General features: G+C 49.3%; 2 protein-coding genes across 4 annotated transcripts; one reads left to right on the top strand and one right to left on the bottom strand.

Annotated features, from left to right (window-relative positions):
• Nucleotides 1-148: 148 nt before the first annotated feature.
• On the top strand, nt 149-17919 carry LOC148395647 (mediator of RNA polymerase II transcription subunit 13-like). 3 transcript variants are annotated; one of them, XR_015859303.1, is made up of 35 exons: nt 149-1392; nt 2637-2871; nt 3601-3769; nt 5418-5563; nt 5630-5827; nt 5911-6108; nt 6187-6343; nt 6425-6532; nt 6642-7358; nt 7458-7674; nt 7760-7787; nt 7868-7989; nt 8078-8168; nt 8252-8448; nt 8530-8717; nt 8781-9670; nt 9765-9932; nt 10164-10387; nt 10481-10676; nt 10772-11084; nt 11179-11395; nt 11481-11672; nt 11744-11967; nt 12046-12188; nt 12267-12425; nt 12507-12689; nt 12759-12904; nt 13041-13205; nt 13296-13396; nt 13572-14225; nt 14342-14426; nt 14738-15141; nt 15236-15498; nt 15573-17303; nt 17398-17919. XR_015859303.1 is itself a non-coding variant. In XM_088380062.1 (30 exons), exons 1-30 carry the CDS (start codon nt 1327-1329, stop codon nt 13702-13704), a joined length of 6291 nt encoding a protein of 2096 aa, XP_088236188.1. In that variant the 5' UTR covers nt 149-1326; the 3' UTR covers nt 13705-14226. The 3 variants fall into 3 exon arrangements, 1 of the variants encoding a protein (XP_088236188.1); XR_015859304.1 differs by having other exon boundaries at nt 14491-15141; XM_088380062.1 differs by lacking the exons at nt 14342-14426; nt 14738-15141; nt 15236-15498; nt 15573-17303; nt 17398-17919 and having other exon boundaries at nt 13572-14226.
• LOC148395646 (histone H4 transcription factor) lies at nt 14592-20180 on the bottom strand. Its single transcript, XM_088380069.1, has 10 exons — nt 20002-20180; nt 16645-16811; nt 16357-16583; nt 16172-16283; nt 15962-16114; nt 15803-15877; nt 15588-15708; nt 15379-15517; nt 15186-15310; nt 14592-15116 (listed from the first exon to the last, which is right to left on the bottom strand). The coding sequence occupies exons 2-10, from the start codon at nt 16793-16795 to the stop codon at nt 14717-14719; spliced, it is 1503 nt and encodes a 500-aa protein (XP_088236195.1). The 5' UTR covers nt 16796-16811; nt 20002-20180; the 3' UTR covers nt 14592-14716.
• Nucleotides 20181-20555: the final 375 nt, after the last annotated feature.

Genomic DNA, 20555 nt, shown 5'->3' with positions numbered 1-20555 from the left:
ATATGGGCCTAGAATATACAAATCATGTATATCCATTGGCAACTCTGCACATTGCAATTGCTTTTTTAAAAGTGTGGTTGTTGCATGTTTAGAATGAGCTAAATTGTTTGACTTTTTGTTAATTGTCTCATTATGAATGAATGTTGGGGTGGCGAATGTAGAATCCTAGAAGTGAGAACTTCAGGGATCCGAGTAGTCCTGATTTTCGTTGCTTAGTTGAAGTTGGAATGGTTAGAACAGGTGTCGAAATGTGTCAGGACATGAGTAGTCAAAACCCCGTGCAAATGACAGATCAAGTTTTTATTATGTCAACTCGCATCTGTGCATTGACACAATCCGATGAAAACGTGTTGCAGTGAGCAACGTGTCGGCCCGAGAGACATCATTGAGGGGGTGAGCTCCAGTGACAGTAGTATGACAGATGCAAGTGGAGCTTTCATCTTGTAAACTGTGAAGTCATGGAGCTACTAGAAGCCGGATGACGCCCCCATTAGCGGCAAATGGCCAATCAGAGCCGAGAGGCAGACTTGTCCTCCTGGCCGCCATTAAAGAATTCAATCCATGAGTTGAAATAATGGAAATCTGCTGGAGCCATGGAGCACAGGCAGGGGGGCGCGCAAGCCGATGAGTAGCCTCGCCGTTTCGCCCTTTCCTTCCTTTCTCGGGGGTTGTTTTCGGAGATCGCACGGGGGAGCATCATGGTGCTTGTTAGCGAAACGGGGGGGCGGCGGAGCTAATTGTTTTATGGAGGCTAGCGTTGTTGGACCTCTGGCATGTTAGCTCGTCTGCTAGCAGGCTAGTAGAGACCAGGGGGAGGGGAGAGACAGACACACAGACAAGACAGACAGACACACAGAGTTCCTTTGCCTTGAAATTGTTTCAGATCGGCTAGCAGCCAATAGCGCTAGCGCATTCGGGGCTGAAGTTTTTCCTGTTTTACTTTCGGAGCTCCCCCGTATTTTTTGTGCACCGCGAATATCACTTAGTCAGCGGTAGTCAATCCGGTCATGTTAACTCGTGCTATTTTGATATTTACGGTAATGTAGCCTCACCGCCGCCACCACGCTCGCTCACTGGAAAGCCCACCGGACAATACATTTCAAATCGGATTGATGAATCGTTTAGCTAGATGCTTGTCTTTCCGCTCGATGCGATCCATAACGTTGGCTTAGCTGTCGGGCTAGCGGCGGCTAGCGCCGGCTGGAAGTTGCCTGGCTGACTAGCGGCGGCTGGTCGTAGAAGCAGCACCCCCCCTCACCACCCCCCGAGCGAGCAGTTCTTGTGTGAGACCATGGACTTAAAGGTTCCGAAGACGCAGTGACAAGGATGACTTCGTGCTTTGTACCAAACGGGGCCAGTTTGGAGGACTGCCACTCCAACCTCTTCTGCCTGGTAAGGCTGTGTGTTGTGTTGTGAGTGTATATGAATGTGTATGCGTAAGCTAGCCTAGCTCTGCGCCCGCTGAGGCCACGGAAAGCCATTTTGGCTAATCAGGCTGCCGAGCTTTGTAACGTCACTTGCAGACTGGCGTGAAGGCATCGGGGCCTGCAAGTTGCAAATCGTGATCTCGGCCAACTTCCATAATAGGAGCAGCACACATACTGCGGGGCCAAGCGGTGCCCAATTGCCTTATGAATAGGGCTCGTATGCCGCCAAGGGTGCGCACAATACGCTGACATTAGCATTAATTACGAGCAAGTCTTACTACAAACACTGAAGTCGTGTTAGACGAGCCCGTCAGCTGTTCAATGTTTTACTAACTAATCTGTTTCCACTGATATGCGCATGTGGGCTGGCAACTTTTTATGATCATTATGATCGTGTGTGGCATGTTTTTTTGAACATATTCGCAGCGGCTCTTTAGGATTATATGCTTTTTGACTGTTATTTTACTTCGATAAGTTTTAGAGCACATTTGGCCCCTTCTGTGTGCAGTTTGCATGTTCTCCCTGTGGTTCTCGGGCTTCTTCACACATGCTCAAAACATGCATGTCAGCGAGGAATGTATAGTTTAGACAGTAACTGCTATTAGGGAGGAGCATGCACACTTTCAAATGATCATCAGTCGCGGTGTTACATTACTGAGACTTGATGTTTTTTTCAACGGCCCCAAAATTGAGCTTTACATTCTTCTAATTTAGCAAATTACTTTAATAATAATGACATTATGTTATCAATTAATTAAAATTATTAATGATGACACTGACCGCATTTTTTTTTTTTAACCACTATCAATTTGTACCTGCACTTATATTTTCAAACGATCACGTTCCTAGAAAATCACAATACGCCATCACCGGTGAGCAGGGTCGCAGTAGAGTAAAGCCAAAACTCCACACATCAATCATGACAATATAAATGATCCACTATGGGTTATATTGTATGGTCTAACAGATGATAACTTTTCACATGATACATATACAATCAAACACTAGGCCACATAGACTAGGAAAGAGTCCCACTAATGAAGAAAAAAAAAACTTTCAACAGATTGGTGGCCAGCTTTATGCTTTGTCCACGTGTTTTGCAATAGTGATAGAGTTCAGGGACAATAGACACGGAAAGGTTGCAGCTAGGATAAGAAATTATATTTTGTCTCTCCAACCTCTTCATCAACGCTCTCCCTTCTTTTCTAGGCTGATTTGACCGGGATAAAATGGCGACGCTTTGTGTGGGAAGGCCCCACGTCGTCGCCCATCCTCTTCCCCGTGACCGAGGAGGACCCCATCTTGTGCAGCTTCAGCCGGTGCATGGCGGCCGACGTGCTGAGCGTGTGGCGGCGGCATCACACGCCCGGTCGCCGGGAACTCTGGCTCTTCTGGTGGGGCGACGACCCCAGCTTCGCCGAGCTCATCCATAACGAACTCTTGAGTGAGTCTGATTGCACGTCGCGTCGGGCATACTCGGTCAAATATAACCACTCCTAGCGCTCGAGTGACAACACAGGTGTAATAAAGGCACTTCCACGGGAACGTTCTACTTAGTTTTATCATTTCAAAGCAATCCTTTTTTTCCCGTTTTTTTGCATTATACAACATCTGATGTGTTGTGAGTCAGTCGTCCAAAGCTGTGTGGAATCTGCTGGCTCTGGGCCACGGGAGATTCAGGCCGGTATGTAGCAGCTTTCCTCCAAAAAACGCTTGAGGAATTTGATTCTCAGCGAGCCATTCAAGATGATCGCTTCCGGGGTTTTATAACTCATTTCTTTGTTGGGTCAGCGCAGATCACGAGCCTGTCATTCTACAATTGGGGCAAAAACAAGCAGATTTGGATTGTTTACTTTCAGGCCATGGTATTAGGTACACCTGGGGTATTTCAACAGGCGTTCCCCCCAAACACTTGCAGCTGAAGACACAAAGTGGGAATCTGCAAATACCAGACACCACCCCTAGAATATGTCACATGACCTCCTTACAGCACCATAAATGTGAGGTCGTTCAAAAGTTTCAATTTCACTCACGCCCTCCTTATTGCCAAAACCTGACTGACAACTTTTATCGTACTTAAACACACAATTTGAGGATGCCCGTTGGGATTGGTTCATGTACGTTTCCATTTTTTTTTTCTTTTTTCTTCCCTAATGTCTCCGCCTCTCTCCAGGCGAGGAGGACGGCGAGTGGGAAAGCGGCCTGTCCTACGAGTGTCGCACGCTCCTGTTCAAAGCCATCCACAACCTGCTGGAGCGCTGCCTCATGAACCGCGGCTTTGTACGCATCGGCAAGTGGTTTGTGAAGCCTTATCAGAAGGACGAGAAAGTCATCAATAAAAGGTAGGAAGGAACCCCGCAGCTGTACCTGGTCAGAAACTTGTCATTGTGCTAATGCTGATAGATGGAGGTGTGTGTGTTTTTTTTTTAAACATAAAGCTATTTTCTGTCTCTCCCATTAAATGCGGCATGCAGCTTAAACATGCCTCGGGGCAAATTCTTTGCAGTGCAACCAAAGCAGAAAAACCGCTACCGAAAAAATACAGTAGTAAAATCGCACACTTGGTTTCTGAGCGATGGAACATTCGTCTTGTATGCTGCTTTTTCCAAATGAAAGCTGTTTTGGTGCAAGACCTGAGCTATTTTGTTTAGAACAGATCCACGGTGCTTCTAGTTTGGATTTTGAAATCTGTCTTTTGTGACGTCAGTCCTGGAACTTTTGTGACACACGTATGTCCAGTAAATATACCGCAGTAGGGACAGATGTTCTCATTCATACTACAATTCGGGGGCTTCCCACGCCACGATGTCCTTCGCTCGTTCCCAGCGGGGGGATTGTCTGAAAAAGGGGCCTTCGCAGATGTTGGTGTATGCTCCTCGCGGGGCTCGAAGTGTCCCACTATTTCGGAACTCAGATTGCCATGTTGACGTTGCATTTTCGTCAGTGTGTCATATGAAGTCCATTTAAAATCACATTTGTCTTGGCGTGTGACCTCCTCCATGCGTGACGCAAGTTAGCGCGCCTTCTGGAGAGCAGCCCGCCAGTTCACTTAGCAAAGCTCCTTGTCCTGTCTCTCAATATGTTTCTGTGCACGGCGCCAAAACATGTCAACCGCGCCACCCCGAGCAGACTCCCCTGGATTCAAGCCAAGCCTAATTAAAAGAAAGGCCATCAAAAGTGGATGCATAGATGCCTTGAGTGCTCCAATGTGTTTGCTTCACATACTTGGCTTTGACCGCAGACGGGTTCTTTGTTGCTTGGGATGTATTTATTTAGCCGTTATGCAACATTGTCCTCATATTTGATTGCAGTTGTTTGATAGCCCAGCAGGCAAACACAAAATGGATGCCTTGGAATGACTCTTTTCTTCCCTCTACCAACCTTTAGTTTTTGACTTGAGTAAAAAAAAAGAAATTTAGGTTGTTGGTTTTTTTTTTTTGTTCAAGGAATACAAGTAAAAAAAATATTTTTTCTGCAGTTAATTCAAGGCAGCTGTGGCACGAAGCTCACGTTGGGGTGGTGGTCTAATAAATGTGTTAGGCGCTGTAAGTGGGAGTTGAGTCAGTTCCTCCTAACGCAGTTGTTGTCGCTCACACTTGCTGGCCAGTAAACAGGGTCAGCCTTTGGAAAATGCTGAGCGTGCACTGTGGTTTTTACACCCACTATGTCAACAAGTACAATTTCAGTGCACTTGGCCGCTTGTTCGAAATGGAAAATAATGCCCTCGATTGTTGTATTATTTTTAAGACTATTCAAGTTTTTTTTTTTTTACATTTTTATTGAGAAATAGCCTGACAAAAGTAAGTCAGATGGAGGCTGTTGAGGATATGAGCCGTGAGCTTTTGTTCATGATTTCAAATGGGTAGGAGATTCACTTGACACCTCGTTCCAAAGTGTCATTGTGTCGTTTCAAAGACCTAATCCTGCCCTATTAAATGCGCCACTGTGTGTCTCTCTCTCTCTCTCTCTTTCTCTCGCTCTCCATGACAGCGAGCATCTGTCCTGCGCGTTCACATTTTTCGTGCACGGCGACAGCAGCGTGTGCACCAGCGTGGAGATTGCGCAACACCAGCCTCTGCAGCGGCTGAGCGAGGAGCACCTGAGCCTCGCCCAGCAGAGCTCCAGCCCCTTGCAAGGTAAGCCCCGTGCGGATCCCGCCTACTTGTCACTCTCCGCTTAACTCCCCCTTACCTGCTTTGCAGTCATCTTGAGCCCGTACGGCTTGAACGGTTCCCTCACGGGCCAGGGCTTCAAAATGTCAGACCACCCCACGCAGAAGCTCATTGAAGAGTGGCGGCAGTTTTATCCCATCAGCCCCAATCCGAAGGAGATCCAGGAGGAGAAGATGGAGGACGGCGACTGGGAAGATGACTCCCTGGCAGCCGTGGAGGTTCTCGTTGGTGAGGCGTCACGTATTTTAATAGCAGAAGCGTTCCACCCATTTCCTTGTACTCGTTCTGATTTGCGTGTGTTCCTGTTCCAGCTGGAGTGAGGATGGTGTACCCTTCCTGTCTGGTGCTCCTCCCCCTGACAGATCTCCCCGCAGTGGTCTCTCAAGGTTCATCCAACACCTCAGGAAGCACATGCGGCGGCGCTCAGTCAGGCCAGGCCGCTCACCGAGATCCCGCCATGTCCTCTGTCACGCTGACGCCACCAACGTCGCCGGAGGAAGCTCAGACTGGTACGGCCGCGGCAGTTTTTACGGAATATACTTGGATTTATATATTAATATATCACGTTTGTCTTGCCGCCATTGTAGGCTATCAGCCAGCACACAGGTGGCATAAATTGTCTTCTGCGTCCGACGGCTTCAGTAACAACAACACTCTTCACGGGGGGAAAATCCCTCGAAGGCTGGCCAGCCACATGGTGGAGTCCGTTTGGCAGGAGTACAACATAAACCGCACAGGGAACAAGTACATAAAAGCACAATCTTTAAATCCAGAAGAGAAACGCTGGGAATTTCTTGGTAAATGTCAATTCTTCTGTCTCGGTAGGAGGAAGTTTACCAACTTGACCAACGGGACTTGTGAGGACGAGGCAGACAAAACCGGGCTGTGGGATTTCGTGGAGCCCGTCCACAGGCCACATTGCAATTGTTCAAGGTTTGCTCATCAAATATTGTGGGCAGAAAGTATCATTTATTTGGAGAGGGGGCAAATAAGATTCCATTTCAGAATATCTTGTTTAACATCATCTCCCCTCCTCACTTAGGCATAAGAATCCGAAGCAGCGGCCCATCAACACCTCAGGACACCCGCCGTCGTCAGGCCAGCCCACCCCGCCAGCCCCAAAGCACAAGCTGGTCGAGAAGCTGGAGAAGGGCGAGAAGCAGCAAAAGAGGCCGCAAACTCCTTTTCACCACCGCAACTCTGTGAGCGACGAGCAGCCGCTGGAGCCTCAGACGCCCAGGCTGTGCCTGCGAGGACAGGAGGAGGGCACCTACCCCAGCCTGCACCACGTGGACACGGCCGCGCCCCCCAAAGCGCCCACGCCGCACACCCACGGCCCCACCGCCGACCTGGTGGGCTCGCCGCCGCCCCCGCCGCTCAGCCCGCACCCGTGCGACCACGCCGACGGCAACCTGACTCCGAGCGGCATGAAGAACTCCACGCCCATTCACCAGCCCTTTTACCCGCCTTCGGTGGAGCCTTGCCTGCTGCCTCAGAAGAGCTCGTCGGAGGAGCCCCCTCCGGAGAGCACGCCCATGCCTTTACCCTTCCCCCCACCCTTTAACGAAACCCTGGAGCCCACCGTCTTTATCGGCTCCGCCGTCAACCCCAACGAAGATTCCGGACACAACCCCTGGAAGTATTTCAACCTGCCGAGGAAGAAGGCGGCCATCTTTCACACACCTCTGCTACCTGCCGATAAAGTACGAGATGACTCTGGAGGCGGCGCGGGAGCCGAAAGCGTCGTGTCTGTTACAGAGTAAGCAATTTGCCAGCAGAGATGGGAAAACTACTCGCGTGCAGTACTTGAGTAGAAATACAATGTGTGCTTAAAAAAAAAAAAAAATCTCCTCCTCAGGTTGATGGTGGGCTCCATGCAGCCTCTCAAAGTGTCCCAGGACGTGGTGAAGACCTACGCCCAGCGGAGGAATACATACTTGTCCTGCGCCACGACGGACGGCGACCACAGCGGCGAGCCGGACCCTTACGCCTTTGACGAAGGAGACGAGGAATTCAGTTTCAGGGAAAAGAGGGACAAGTCTGGAGTTGAGAGGGATGGGAGCAAGAAACATAAGGTAGGCGTCGTGTGTCCTGACTTTAAGAACCACTGCGCGAGACAAAGCTGGGTTAAGTTCTGATCTGTTTTTCTCCCAAACGTAGCTGGATGACGGATCGGCTTCAGCTGATGGTGAGTGTTAACTCGATCATTGCGTAAGTACCAAGTTGGCGCGTTCTCACGGTGTGCTTTTTTGTGTAAATGTGGTGCAGAAGGTCAAGGTCCATCAGGCAGCAAGCCAGCCGCCTCCACCAGCCTCATCCATGAGAACGACTTGGCCGTGTCCTATAGCGACTTGGATAAAATCTTCAATTCGGATGAGGATGAGTTAGCGGTAAGTGCACATCTGAAGATTATCACATGCTGGCCGAGGAGCTGCTAAATGTTGCATTATTCACCGACATGATGATGTATTCCCAAAGCCTGGAGCCAAAAGAGCCAACGCTGGTGTAGATGACAAGTTTGTCTCGAAAGAAGCAAAGCCCGCCTCTTTGGACCCCTTGGCTTCCATCAGTAAGATTATCCTTCACGGATCTTTTGGAGTCGGGAATGTTTTTCAGCAGGGCAGTGACATCTTCCTTTCCCTGCCCGGACAGGCACGGCAGATCTACACAAGATGTTTCCCACCCCACCGTCTACGGACCAGCAGGGCTACTCCCCCATGAACTCCGGCAGCAAAGACAGCCTGGAAGCGGGGGCCGGCCTCACCCTGCTGGACAGCAGCCAGCTCAACAACCATTTCAAGATGGAGGTGGAGGAGGGTTTCTGCAGCCCCAAGCCCACTGAAGTAAAGGTACGCCGCACCCCCCCGCCGGAGCGCCCAACGCAAAGAGCACGCCGTCTTTGAATTTCCGCCTTCTCGCTTTTCTCGTAGGACTTTTCTTTTGTGTACAAGCCGGAGACGAGTCAGCCATTTATTGGCTGCTCCATGTACGCCCCTCTGAAAACCCTGCCCAGTCAGTGTCTGATGCCCATCAAGCTGCCCGAGCACAAATGTGTGTACATGCGGAACTGGAGCATCGGCAAAATGGAGCTGATGCCACCGGTGGTGACCAAAGACAGGTAAGAAATGAAGACGCTGTCAAATGTTGGAACCATCTAACGGCAGAATTTGTTTTGCAAAAGCAACATCCCAAGCGTGGAGCCCGATGACATCCAGAGCCACACGCCTCAGACCCACACGCCCGTCATGTCCAGCAGCGCCCCTCCCAGCAACAGTGGCGCGGGCATCCTCCCGTCGCCGGCCACGCCCCGCTTCTCCGTGCCCACGCCTCGCACTCCCCGCACCCCTCGAACGCCACGCGGACCCTCCAGCGTCCAGGGCTCGCTCAAGTACGACAACTCTGACCTCTACTCCCCGGCTTCCACTTCCTCCACCTGCCGGCCGCTCAGCTCGGTGGAGCCGGCCACCGTCCCGTCCGTCCCGGAGGCGCACAGCCTCTACGTCACGCTCATCCTCTCCGAGTCGGTCATGAACCTCTTCAAGGACTGCAACTTCGACAGCTGCTGCGTGTGCGTGTGCAACATGAACATCCGAGGCGCCGACGTGGGCGTGTACCTGAAGGACAACGGCGAGGCCCAGTACCCCTGCACGTGCGGCTTCAGCGCCGTCGCCAATCGCCGCTTCGGCCAGTCCGCCGGGCTCTTCCTGGAGGACGAGCTGGACGTGGTCGGCCGCGGCTCGGACGCCGGCCGCGACACGGAGCGCTGCTTCGAAGAGCTGCGGGCGTCCGCCAAACACAAGTCGTGCAGTCTGAAGGAGAAACCGCCCGACGAGCTCATTCTACTCCTCCAGGACCAGTGTACCAACCCATTTGCGCCCATGGGAGGTGTGGAGTACCCCAAACTGAGCTCCGCCCCCAGCTCCTTTGTGAGGGTGGAGGAGAGAGACTGTTATAACGACTGCTACATGGCTCTGGAGCACGGCCGGCAGTTCATGGACAACATGTCGGGAGGCAAAGTGGATGAAAGTCTCGTGAAAAGCACTTGTCTTCATCAGTGGCCAAAATGCAAATGTAAGCATCCATTTCCGTCCTTCTCTCTTTTCTCGTCCCGTTAACGACTACGAAGTAAGATTTTTCTTCTTTTGTGTGTTCTTCCCTCGTGCAGCAGCGGACATGAACAAGCTGTTCTCTCAGGACGTGCTGCGGGTGCTGTTGTCCCTCCAGCCTGTCTTGCAGGACACCATTCAGAAGAAGAGAAGCGTGCGCTCGTGGGGCGTTCAAGGACCCCTCACCTGGCAGCAGTTCCACAAGATGGCCGGGAGGGGGTCTTATGGTAAGACCGTAGAGGACACAAGTCAAAGTTGAGCTCACGACATTAGCAGCATATTTTCAATTTCAAGTCGTTTGAATCTTCAAATGTCGGTCAGGGCAAAAAAATTATTTGTATTGCACTTGCATGCAAGATAACATTTTATTATATGAATTGATTTTGAAAGTATTTGATAGTGACAGGCCTAGTTTGCTTCTGGAGCTTCTTAAGCTTGTCTTCTTGCTTGGCACACAGGTACAGACGAGTCTCCCGAGCCGCTGCCCATCCCGACATTTCTGGTGGGCTACGAGTACGACTTTGTGGTGCTGTCCCCCTTTGGCTTGCCCTACTGGGAAAAGCTGCTCCTGGATCCTTTCGGCTCCCAGAGGGATGTCGGCTTTGTCGTCGTCTGCCCAGAAAGCGAAACGCTCCTCAGCCGGGCCAAAACGTTCTTCAAAGATTTGAGCGCCATGTATGAGGTGCGTGTTTCCTGCTCTTATTTATATGCTCACATTTCTGCCCCCCAAAAAAAGTTTCCTCAGCAGAAGCTGTGATTTGATTTCCTCTGACAGGCGTGCCAGCTCGGCCAGCACAGGCCCATCTGCAAAAGCCATCCCGAGGGCATCCTGAAGGTCGGCAGCACAGAAGGCAGGAGCATGGCCGAGCAGCCCCTCAGCGACTGGTTCCTCAAGATGGCCGCCAGAGATGGCAACAGCGAGGCCTTCAATAAACTCAAAGTCTTTGCTCAAGTTTGCCGCTACGATCTAGGTACTTCTCTCACCAGACTATATTTTCCCTCTGAGATTTTGAATTATAATCTTCCAATCAGTGCTGAGAACATCCATGTTCATCTCCTCTCTTAGCTCCCTACCTAGCAGAGCAGTCTCTGGACAGCTCCCTCCTATCCCAGCGCAACCCCGCCACTGCCGCATCTTCTCAGAGCTCCGCCTCTTCAGGAAACTCAAACGCCACCCAGATCAACAGCGCCCCTCCGCCCGCCCCCTCAGGCACCCAGACCATGGGTGGGTTGGCGTCGTCCAAGCCGAGCTCCTACGCCCCATTTGGAGCCGGCGGGCTGCAGGGTAGCGCGGCGCATAACGGGCCCCAGTCCAACCCACAAGGCCCGGGTGCGGAAAATGGGGCCACTGCCCAAAGCTCGAGTGAGGCACCCGAGAGGTGAGTCATTTCTATGGAAATATAACCTATGTGATTTAGTCCCGCCTCTTTTTTTTCCCCAACAAGCCATTGCACATTGTTTTCATCTCCTCAGCACAATGGAGAGAGACAAAGTGGGCAAGCCAACGGACGGCGAGTCGCACGCCATCTCCTACCCGCCCGCCATCGTGGTGTACATAGTGGACCCGTTCAGCTACACCGACGCCGACCGCGAGGTCCATTCCAGCGCTTACACGCTGGGCCTCTTACGCTGCTACACGGAGATGCTCCAGTTCCTTCCCAGTCGAATCAGAAACGCCGTCTCCGTGCAGGTAGGTGTCGTGGAAAAGGTCTGCTTCGAACGTCAGCTGTCCCGTCACCTTTTATTCATTAACGTCCGCTTGTGTTTTTTGTCAGATCGTTCCGTGCCAGTACCTCCTGCAGCCGGTGCACAGCGGCGAGCGGCACCTGTACGGCCAGCATCTCAAGTCGCTCGCCTTCTCCGTCTTCACGCAATGTCGCCGGCCCCTGCCTAACTCCACCAACTTCAAAGCTCTGACGGGTTTCGGTCCTGGCCTTGCCATCGACATGGCGCTCAAAAACCCAGAGGTAGCGTCATCCAGGCTGATCTGAAAGGTTCCTGGCATTTTGAGCTTTATCAACTTTTTCCGTCCATGCAGAGGCCCGAGTGTCTGCGTCTGTACACGCCGCCTTTCATTCTGGCCCCGGTGAAAGATAAGCAGACGGAGCTAGGCGAGACGTTCGGCGAGGCGTCGCAGAAGTACAACATCCTGTTTGTGGGCTACTGCCTGTCGCACGACCAGCGCTGGCTGCTGGCCTCCTGTACCGACCAGCACGGCGAGCTGCTGGAGAGCTGCATCATCAGCATCGACGTGCCCAACAGGTAAGCCACAGGCGATAGCGCTGAGGACCGACAATTTTTCTTTCTTCTTTTTAACTGGCTTGTGTGTTTTGGTTGTAGGGCCCGCCGGAAAATGGGCTCCGCCCGACGACTGGGTCTGCAGAAGCTGTGGGATTGGTGCCTGGGCTTGGTGCAGGTGACTTCACTGCCGTGGAGGGTGGTGATTGGTCGCCTGGGGAGGATGGGCCACGGCGAGCTCAGAGGTAAACACGTGCCCATGACAGCATCCCCAAATCATTAGAGAAAAACTTAATGTGTTCTCGTTGTGCTCATTGGTCCAGACTGGAGTATTCTGCTGAGCAGGAGGAACCTTCAGTCCCTCAGCAAACGCTTGAAAGAAACATGCCGGATGTGCGGCATCTCTGCTGCCGACACTCCCAGCATCCTTAGCGCCTGCCTGGTCGCCATGGAGCCTCAAGGTTCTTTTGTGGTCATGCCAGGTAAAACTCAAGACACATGTGAAGTGAGCAAACAAACAATTGTTCTGGGTTTTGATTGGTGTGAATTCTCCCGCCGTGCAGATTCGGTGTCGACGGGCTCGGTGTTCGGCCGCAGCACCACGCTCAACATGCAGACGTCGCAGCTGAGCACGCCGCAAGACACATCGTGCACGCACATCTTGGTGTTTCCCACCTCGGCCATGGTGCAGGTCAACACCAACACGTCGGAGCCCATCGACATCAACTTCAACCCCATTAATCCAGGTGAGTCTTGGCGCCACGCCGAGTAGCAGGATTAGCTCTGGAACGAAGCAAACCTCTCCTTCGTCACAGACGGCTCTGACGAAATTGGCATCTTCGAGCTGTTCGACAACGACATGGTGGACCCGGACATCATCAGCATCCTGCCCAACTCGCCCACCACCTCCCCTGTTCACTCGCCTGGCTCGCACTACCACCAGGGCGGCGACGGAAGCAAGGTCGGTACTGACGTTAGCTCGTGTTGTAGGCTCGCAAATACCTCCAAACACACTCCAATTTGTTTGAAAATGAAGTAAACATTTGTGATTTGAATGATTTTCTTTTCTGATTTTCATTTGGCATTTTGTGCTGCAGGGTCAGAGCGCGGATCGCATGGAGTCTCACGAGGAGGCGTTGAACATCCTGCAGCAACCCATGGCGCTGGGCTACTTCGTGTCCACTGCCAAGGCCGGACCGCTACCCGACTGGTTTTGGTCAGCCTGTCCTCAAGCTCAGAACCAGTGTCCTCTGTTCCTCAAGGTACCAGATAGGAGCTCTTCTCCAGTTTTTACTTTTATTATTATTAAATATAAATGCTCATGATGATAATGTGAACATGGTCTCCTCCAGGCTTCTCTACACCTGCACGTGTCCTCTGTCCAATCCGACGAGCTGCTGCACAGTAAACACTCCCATCCCCTCGACTCCAACCACACCTCAGACGTCCTCAGGTCAGTCACTGAACGCACGGTCCACTTTTTTATGCCCGACAAAAAAGTTTTACATGTACAGACGTGAGGTTGTTTATATGCTTTAAAGCTGAAGAAAGTTTGATCTTCATATTGAACATTTTACAGCATTGCACGCTGGGCAGGTGTGAAAGTAATTTTTTTGGGTGTGTCTCAGATTTGTCCTGGAGCAGTACAACGCCCTCTCCTGGCTGACGTGCGACCCCGCCACTCAGGACCGCCGCTCCTGTCTGCCTGTTCACTTTGTGGTGCTGACGCAGATGTACAATTTCATCATGAACATGCTCTGATGCTCACGGACGAGCCGTCGTCACGCGACTCGCCGGGAGCAGGAAGAAGCCTCTCGGCGCTCCCGCCCAGCGTCCAATCAGATGCCAAGAATCCATTTTGGATGATCAAGGGAGGTTTCGTAAAAAGGTGTTTTTAAATGACTGTAGATTGCAATCGATGAAATTTTATCCTAATGAAATGCCTGCATATATTATTTATTGTAAGTTTTTAAATGTGGAATTTTTAACGCTTAATATCTTTTATATATTACAAATCCTAGCGGGTGTGTACATCTCAGTGTAAAGGAAGTGGCTTTGGAACAAGTGGTGAACTTTTTGCTGTAGATGACTTTTAGAATCTTATTTTTTCAAAGAAGGGTACACGCCTTTTTATCGCCACGCTGTAAACATGAAGTGGACGCCTGGCCCCGCCCCCTCCCCGCGGCGAGCGCACAGGAAGCGTCGCGTCTCGCCCGCCATTTTGGGGCTCCAGACGCTCTCGCACACTTGAACTCAATGAGCTCTGGAGAGGAATTCAAAAGGTACATTGTCAGATGATATATTTTATATAACAGATTTAGGTAATCGTGTGTGTGCGTGTGTGTATATGTGTACATATAATTGTGTGCCGCTACTGATGGTGCAGCTTCTGTTTTAGGAATAAAGTGCGTCTACATGATGCCACCTCCTTGAATGGATTCTTAAGATTCTTTTTTGTTGGAATTAAATGAAGAATAAGTTTGGTAAGCAAAACCCTTTCATAGTTGTCCACCAAAATCTCAAACTATTTATTTTTTCAATCTCAAGGTTGTAAAGATTGGTCCTGATTGGCTGAGTTGACATCCTCAACTGTTTGATGAGATATGCTCACTTGGGATTGGCTTATAAAATAACACAAAGCACGTGTGTAAATTTAAAAGCAGCATTATTAAGAAAAAAAAAACATGCATTTGGAATCTAGAACAATGAAAGCTCAAGTCAACATTTGAGAACAATAAAATGAGGTTCCGCTAAAAACGCCATGTCAGTGCTGTCACACAACATCCATGCCCAGCCCCCTGGCCACCATGGTGAGAGCCTGCACGGCTCCAGACGTCCCGCCGGCGTCGCCCTCCTCTTGGCCGCTCCCGCCGAGCTCGTCCTCGATGTGCGGGATGGTGCTCATCACGCAGTAGACGGGCGAATCGCTGCCTTGCTGGGGACTGGACTGAGTGGACACTTCCTCTGAGGAGGAGTTAGAGGAAGACGTGGACGACGGCGGAGAGCAGCGTCCGCTGTGGGGCGTGACGGCGGCCCTCTCGCCGCGGCTTCGCTGACTCTTGCGAAGGCTGGCAGCTTTCTTGTTCATGTTCTTCATGATTTCTTTGGTCACCTCCTCAGTCTCCACGCGCACCATGTTCAGCTTCAGGAAGCCGTCCACGTCCTTCCTGTATCTGCAAGAGAGCCATTTATGCCGTGGTAAGGACTGAAGCTTTTGCAAATGTGAACTTAATCTTCCTGACCTGAATCGTGAATGTCCAGAGGGCCACTTGAGTTCATGTATCTTTCGCAGGTGAAGCGTGAGCGTATAACACCAGGAGAACACCTTGTCACAAAGGTGACATTTATACTTGGACATGCCCCCCACCTGCACGTTAAACATGACATCACTCATCTCATCGGCGTTGACGAGCCGACGACTGTTGTCCGACTGACCTCGTGCACCCTCTTGAAGTGTTGGTTCATGGTCTGGAAAGTCTGACAGGAATACGTGCAGCCTTCAACGGAGCAGTGGAACACCGAGCCCTCGTTGTGGACGTCTGTGTGCTTCTGGAGGTCTCGCTGATTCTTGAATCTAATGAGAAAAATGTGTAAAGATAACTTCTGGTCACGTCTGTGTTGTTTTACAGCGAAAGAGCACGGACCTTTTATCGCAGAAGTCGCAAGGGAACGGCCGCTCGTCGCAGTGCCGGAACCTGATGTGGATCTTAAGGGCGGCCAGTGTGGTGCACGTCATATCGCAGAAAGGACACTTGACTTGATTCACTGGAAAATCACACAATATATTTTCCAAAAATTACATCGGCTTTTTTTGTAGATGTATAGATGCTATCGCACATATGAAAATGACAACGCTTACCATGCTGTCGTACGTGATCCCTCAAGAGTCTCTCGCTGGAAAAAGCTTTTCCGCAGTGTTCACACACGAGCGACTCTACGAGAGCACACGGAGGAGTATTAGAACAACGGAGAAGAAATTCAATAGGGTCTCGAAAGACAATTTGAAGTGTCCTCTCACCCACTGGCTGGGCCTGCCTGTGGAGGTGGTCAAAGAGCTTGGTGTTGCTGTAGAACATGCTGCCGCAGGTGGGGCAGGCCACTAGTCTTTCTTGCGTGTGACTTCGCATATGTTCCCTCAGGCGGTAGCGGATCTTGAAGTAGGCATCGCAGCCTGCCAGGACCAATCAAAGTCAAACAGAGCGCAGAGCAAAACCGTTGACAGTCCTACCTGACCAGCGGCAGTAGAGAGCCTGCTGTTGATAGGAAAGCGACTGCGGCTCGGCGCTTTCGATGTGATTGTCCACGTGGCGATAGAACCACTCAGGATTGGTAAATGTGCTCTGTGTGGAGACAAACGGTCACTTTTAGTTCTAAAAGCACTCTTGTTTCGACTAAAAGCTAGCTGTCACATACATCACAGCTCTCCCACTGGCAGACGTGACTGTCGGAGCACTCGGGCAGCAGGTTGTTGCTGTGCACGGCGTGGGTGCAGGCGGGCAGGTCGGGGCGAGACCGGAGCAGCTTTGAGCCCACAAACTTCAGCTTGGTGTGGTAGTTGTGGAAGTACGCGTGCGCCTCCAACTCTGCCGGGCTGCCCATGGAGACGAAGGGACAGCCCTTCCACAGGCAAGTGTATTCATCTGGGGAAACACATGAAAAGGTGAGTGTGATAGGACATAATTTAAATCACGTCAGCCTCACCCAGCTCCTCCAGGGCGTCCTTGTCCCCCAGGTACTCTCTCAAATGAGCAGACATGTGGTCGCTCAGCTCCTCCATGCTACGTCCTCTGAAACCGCATGACGCCCACTCGCACACCACCTCAAATTGATCCAGCCTTTTGGTGGTCATCATGATGAAGGCCTACATGCTGAGTACAGGAGAAGACATTTTCGACATCAAAGTACAAGCGGAGAGCACTGATAGCGCAGTGGTGAGTGAACGATGGGTTAGAAAGAACGAATCTTTTCAGTGAACGAGAGCTAACGATCGTTCTTTTTTCAGTTCATATTAACTTCAACCAGTAGGTGTCGGTAATGCGCATTGAAGCTGGTGCCACCTCGCCGTAAAAGAAAACGAAGAAGAAAATGACGTCACTTCCCGTTCACGAACGAGTCGTGAATTACATTTCTTGTTCAACAACAAACTAATCTGTGAGTAAACGATGCATTACTGGTGAAAAAAGCTCAGCGCCGCCTGTATTTCCTGCAGAAATTCAGGCGCGCAAGTGCTCCTCCGGCCATCACGACCACATTCTTCCGTGGCGCCATTGAGAGCGTCCTCTCCAGTTGTATCGTTGTGTGGGGTGGTAGCTGCACTGAACACAACATGAAGGCCCTGCAGCGCATCGTGAACACGGCTGGTAAGATTATTGGTGCTTCACTCCGGCGACCACGATTGTGTGTGATGTGAGTCACCCCGCTCACTCTTTGTGTGATCTTCTGCCCTCTGGGAAGAGGTACAGGAGCCTGCGCTCCCGCACCACCAGACTCAGCAACAGCTTCATACTGCAGGCTGTGAGGATCCTGAACTCTCTCCACCCTCGGCTGCATAACGTCCTGTACTTTTTGCGCTATGTTCTGACTGTCTGCTGTATGCACACTTGCTCCATTTTTGCTCCTCTTATTTATTATGTTATTTATTTATTATTTATTCATCACTCTTATTTATTCGTTTGTGCCTTCTTGTTTTTACTTTTTGTGTTGTTTCCTTGTGTGTATATTGTGTACTATGTCTTGTCACCGTGGGATAGTGGGAATGTAATTTCGATCTCTTTGTGTGTCTTGACATGTGAAGAAATTGACAATAAAGCAGACTTTGGATACGCCGTTATGCAACAACGGGGAGATTTACACTTAATGTGTATGCATATATACGCCTAAATATTGTTATCCAATATATCTACTGCAATTTCACATTGGATTGCTGGTTTGAAATGTACTTTTAATATTTTTAATAAACATTTATGTTTAAACTTGTCTGGTGTTATTTTCCTTGTTTTTATATTCGCCAATTAAAACATAAAAATCTGACATTTGGTTAACTGCTTTATATGACTATGTGTAGGTACACCTCATGGACATTTCAATAGTTACACTACACGAGGTAAAAAAAAGAATAAATAAAGGGTTAATTGCACAATAAAAGCACATCTAGGTATTTTCTCACATCTGGGATCGAACCAAGGTCTTACTGAGCCAAAGCCCATGTCACTAACCAGTCAGCTATTTCGACCTGACAGCCTGTAATTGTCTGCACTCTTTTATACTAGTATTGTGCATTCCTGTTATGTTTAGAATCGGTTCCCTCGTTAAGTGCAGGTGCGTGAAAACTTTTAGCTTCTTTTGAACAAAAAAGAAGCTAAAAGTTTTCCCGCAGGTGCGCTTAACGAGGGTCACTTGGAAAACATGTTGGAACGCGGCCCCAAGGGCTAGAGCTTAAAACCTATGACCTTTGACCATATTTCCCCAATAATGTGGCCTCTTATTAGGTACACTTGAAAATGGCGGTGTACCTAATGGAGTGTCTGTGTGATTCCCTCGTTAAGTGCAGGTGCGTGAAAACTTTTAGCTCCTTTTGAACAAAAAAGAAGCTAAAAGTTTTCCCGCACCTGCACTTAACGAGGGTCACTTGGAAAACATGTTGGAACGCGGCCCCGAGGACTAGAGCTTAAGACCTGTGACCTTTGACCATGATATTTCCCTAATAAAGTGGCCTGTTATTAGGTACACTTGAAAATGGCGGTGTACCTAATGGAGTGTCTGTGTGAGTCCCTCGTTAAGTGCAGGTGCGTGAAAACTTTTAGCTCCTTTTGAACAAAAAAGAAGCTAAAAGTTTTCCCGCAGGTGCGCTTAACGAGGGTCACTTGGAAAACATGTTGGAACGCGGCCCCTCGAGGACTGGAGGTCGACACCCCTGGTTTAAGCGAAAAGTGCCCCACCCGCCCTCACCCCCACTTTCTGATTGGCTGTTTGATCTGTGACGTCACAAGGACACTACATTAGGTACACCACCATTTTCAAGTGTATCTAATAACTTTATGCACTTTTTGTATGTGTCAAGAATGTGTATTTGACTACTTGCTCTTTATTTGAGGGGACAACCAACACATATTACACAACGTAAAACACATATACATATTGTCATATAAAGCAGTTAACCAAATGTCAGATTTTTGTTTTCATGCCCAAAAAAATAAAAACAAGGAATACAACACCAGACAAGTTTTAACAGGTTTTAATGTTTATTAAAATAATAATAATAATAAAAGTAAATTTCAAACCAGCAATCTGGAATGTACATCACTACAATACGCAGCAGTGTAGGTTGGTTAAGTTTAACATCTGATACATCCGGTAAAAAAAAAAAAAAAGTTTGATCGCGGTTGCTGATAGTGAAAATATTCTACGGACGTTTTTGTTCAAATTCTCAATAAAAACGCTGAACGAAACGTCTCGTTTGCATTTCCGAATGGCTGCAAAAAATAGCACTCTAAAAAAAAAAAAAAGAAAAGCCATCGACGGGATTTGAACCCATGACGCAAAGAAATAAGAGTAATGTACTTGCCAGAGCCTTAATCGGTGTGCTATCGTGACACACAGCAACCGCACAGATAATTTTGAATATAGCCAACAACACCAAATCACCCGGAAAAAAAAGAAAAAGTGGCTCCAGACCATTTTAGCCAATTTGGTTGTCACTTTCAAAAATAAATGACATCAACATAAATAATGACCTCAAATGTAATGTGCATGTTAATAAAAAGGTCAAAACTGCATAAAAGATATACATCTACAACGTCGCCCTACAGCGTCATTACCGACATTTACTGCATCTGCGGTCATTAAAGATGATAATGAAACCTAACGACGACCATACTATAGCGCACATGCAGAATTCAAATAACCTCTCGATTTTATTCCATCAGTATGAACTGCAAACGCATCCAAAATGAAAAACCATGTCACGAGTGTAGCAAAGTTAATGTTGATGACTTGGAGTTCTACAAGTCTCTGGTCTATTCGCTTGAGCTGCTCCATTGAACCATATAGTGTACGTACCTTCCGTGCGATTAAAGCAAGGTTTCCATTGTGCAGTGGTTAGTCCTCTGGACTCACACCCCAGCAACGCGAGAACCCGGTGGGACCCAAAAAATATGTTATTATGGAAAAATTTGCAACACCCCGCAGTTTTGCTCCGTTTGTGACCAAACCGGAAGTGACGTATGCTTCTTCGTGGTGTTCTTTAAAAGTAGAATTGCCATCATCTATTGAAACAGCGCCCTCTATCAACATTCTTGGGTTTTTTTCTTTGCACTGAACACATGTATGTAATACCGTAATGATTTCAAATTAAGTGGTTAAACTCTGTCATTAATAGAAGTATTATTGACTCGATCATGAAGTAAATACTATTTTAATAAGCAGAATTGGTGCAGGTGGTCTTTTACTGTTAGTGTCCTCTCTAATCATTTATTTACTATCTGGGGCCCCTCTGGAAACACACTAGACATAACAACTGAATTATTGATGCACGTTAGTGTCAAGATGACTGAGTTGCAGAAAAATGGATTACAACATTTCAACGAGTAAATAAAATGAAATGCAGTGAGGCA

The sequence above is a fragment of the Syngnathus floridae genome, chromosome 7 (assembly GCF_059516105.1).
Source record: "Syngnathus floridae isolate MCC-2025c chromosome 7, RoL_Sflo_1.0, whole genome shotgun sequence".
Classification (NCBI taxonomy): Eukaryota; Metazoa; Chordata; class Actinopteri; order Syngnathiformes; family Syngnathidae; genus Syngnathus; species Syngnathus floridae.
The sequence above is the reverse complement of the archived record's forward strand: the minus strand, read 5'-3'. Positions and strand labels throughout refer to the sequence as shown.

What these genes read in the sequence shown, in the direction of transcription:
- LOC148395647 (XM_088380062.1), top strand. Translation starts at nt 1,327, where the DNA reads ATGACTTCGTGCTTTGTACCAAACGGGGCCAGTTTGGAGGACTGCCAC. An exon ending in CCGGTGGTGACCAAAGACAG is followed by an intron (nt 8,718 to 8,780) that starts GTAAGAAATGAA and finishes GTTTTGCAAAAG; the next exon opens with CAACATCCCAAGCGTGGAGC. An exon ending in TCAGTGGCCAAAATGCAAAT is followed by an intron (nt 9,671 to 9,764) that starts GTAAGCATCCAT and finishes TCCCTCGTGCAG; the next exon opens with CAGCGGACATGAACAAGCTG.
- LOC148395646 (XM_088380069.1), bottom strand. Translation starts at nt 16,795, where the DNA reads ATGATGACCACCAAAAGGCTGGATCAATTTGAGGTGGTGTGCGAGTGG. An exon ending in CAGGCAGGCCCAGCCAGTGG is followed by an intron (nt 15,878 to 15,961) that starts GTGAGAGGACAC and finishes GTGCTCTCGTAG; the next exon opens with AGTCGCTCGTGTGTGAACAC. An exon ending in ACTTCAAGAGGGTGCACGAG is followed by an intron (nt 15,311 to 15,378) that starts GTCAGTCGGACA and finishes TTTAACGTGCAG; the next exon opens with GTGGGGGGCATGTCCAAGTA.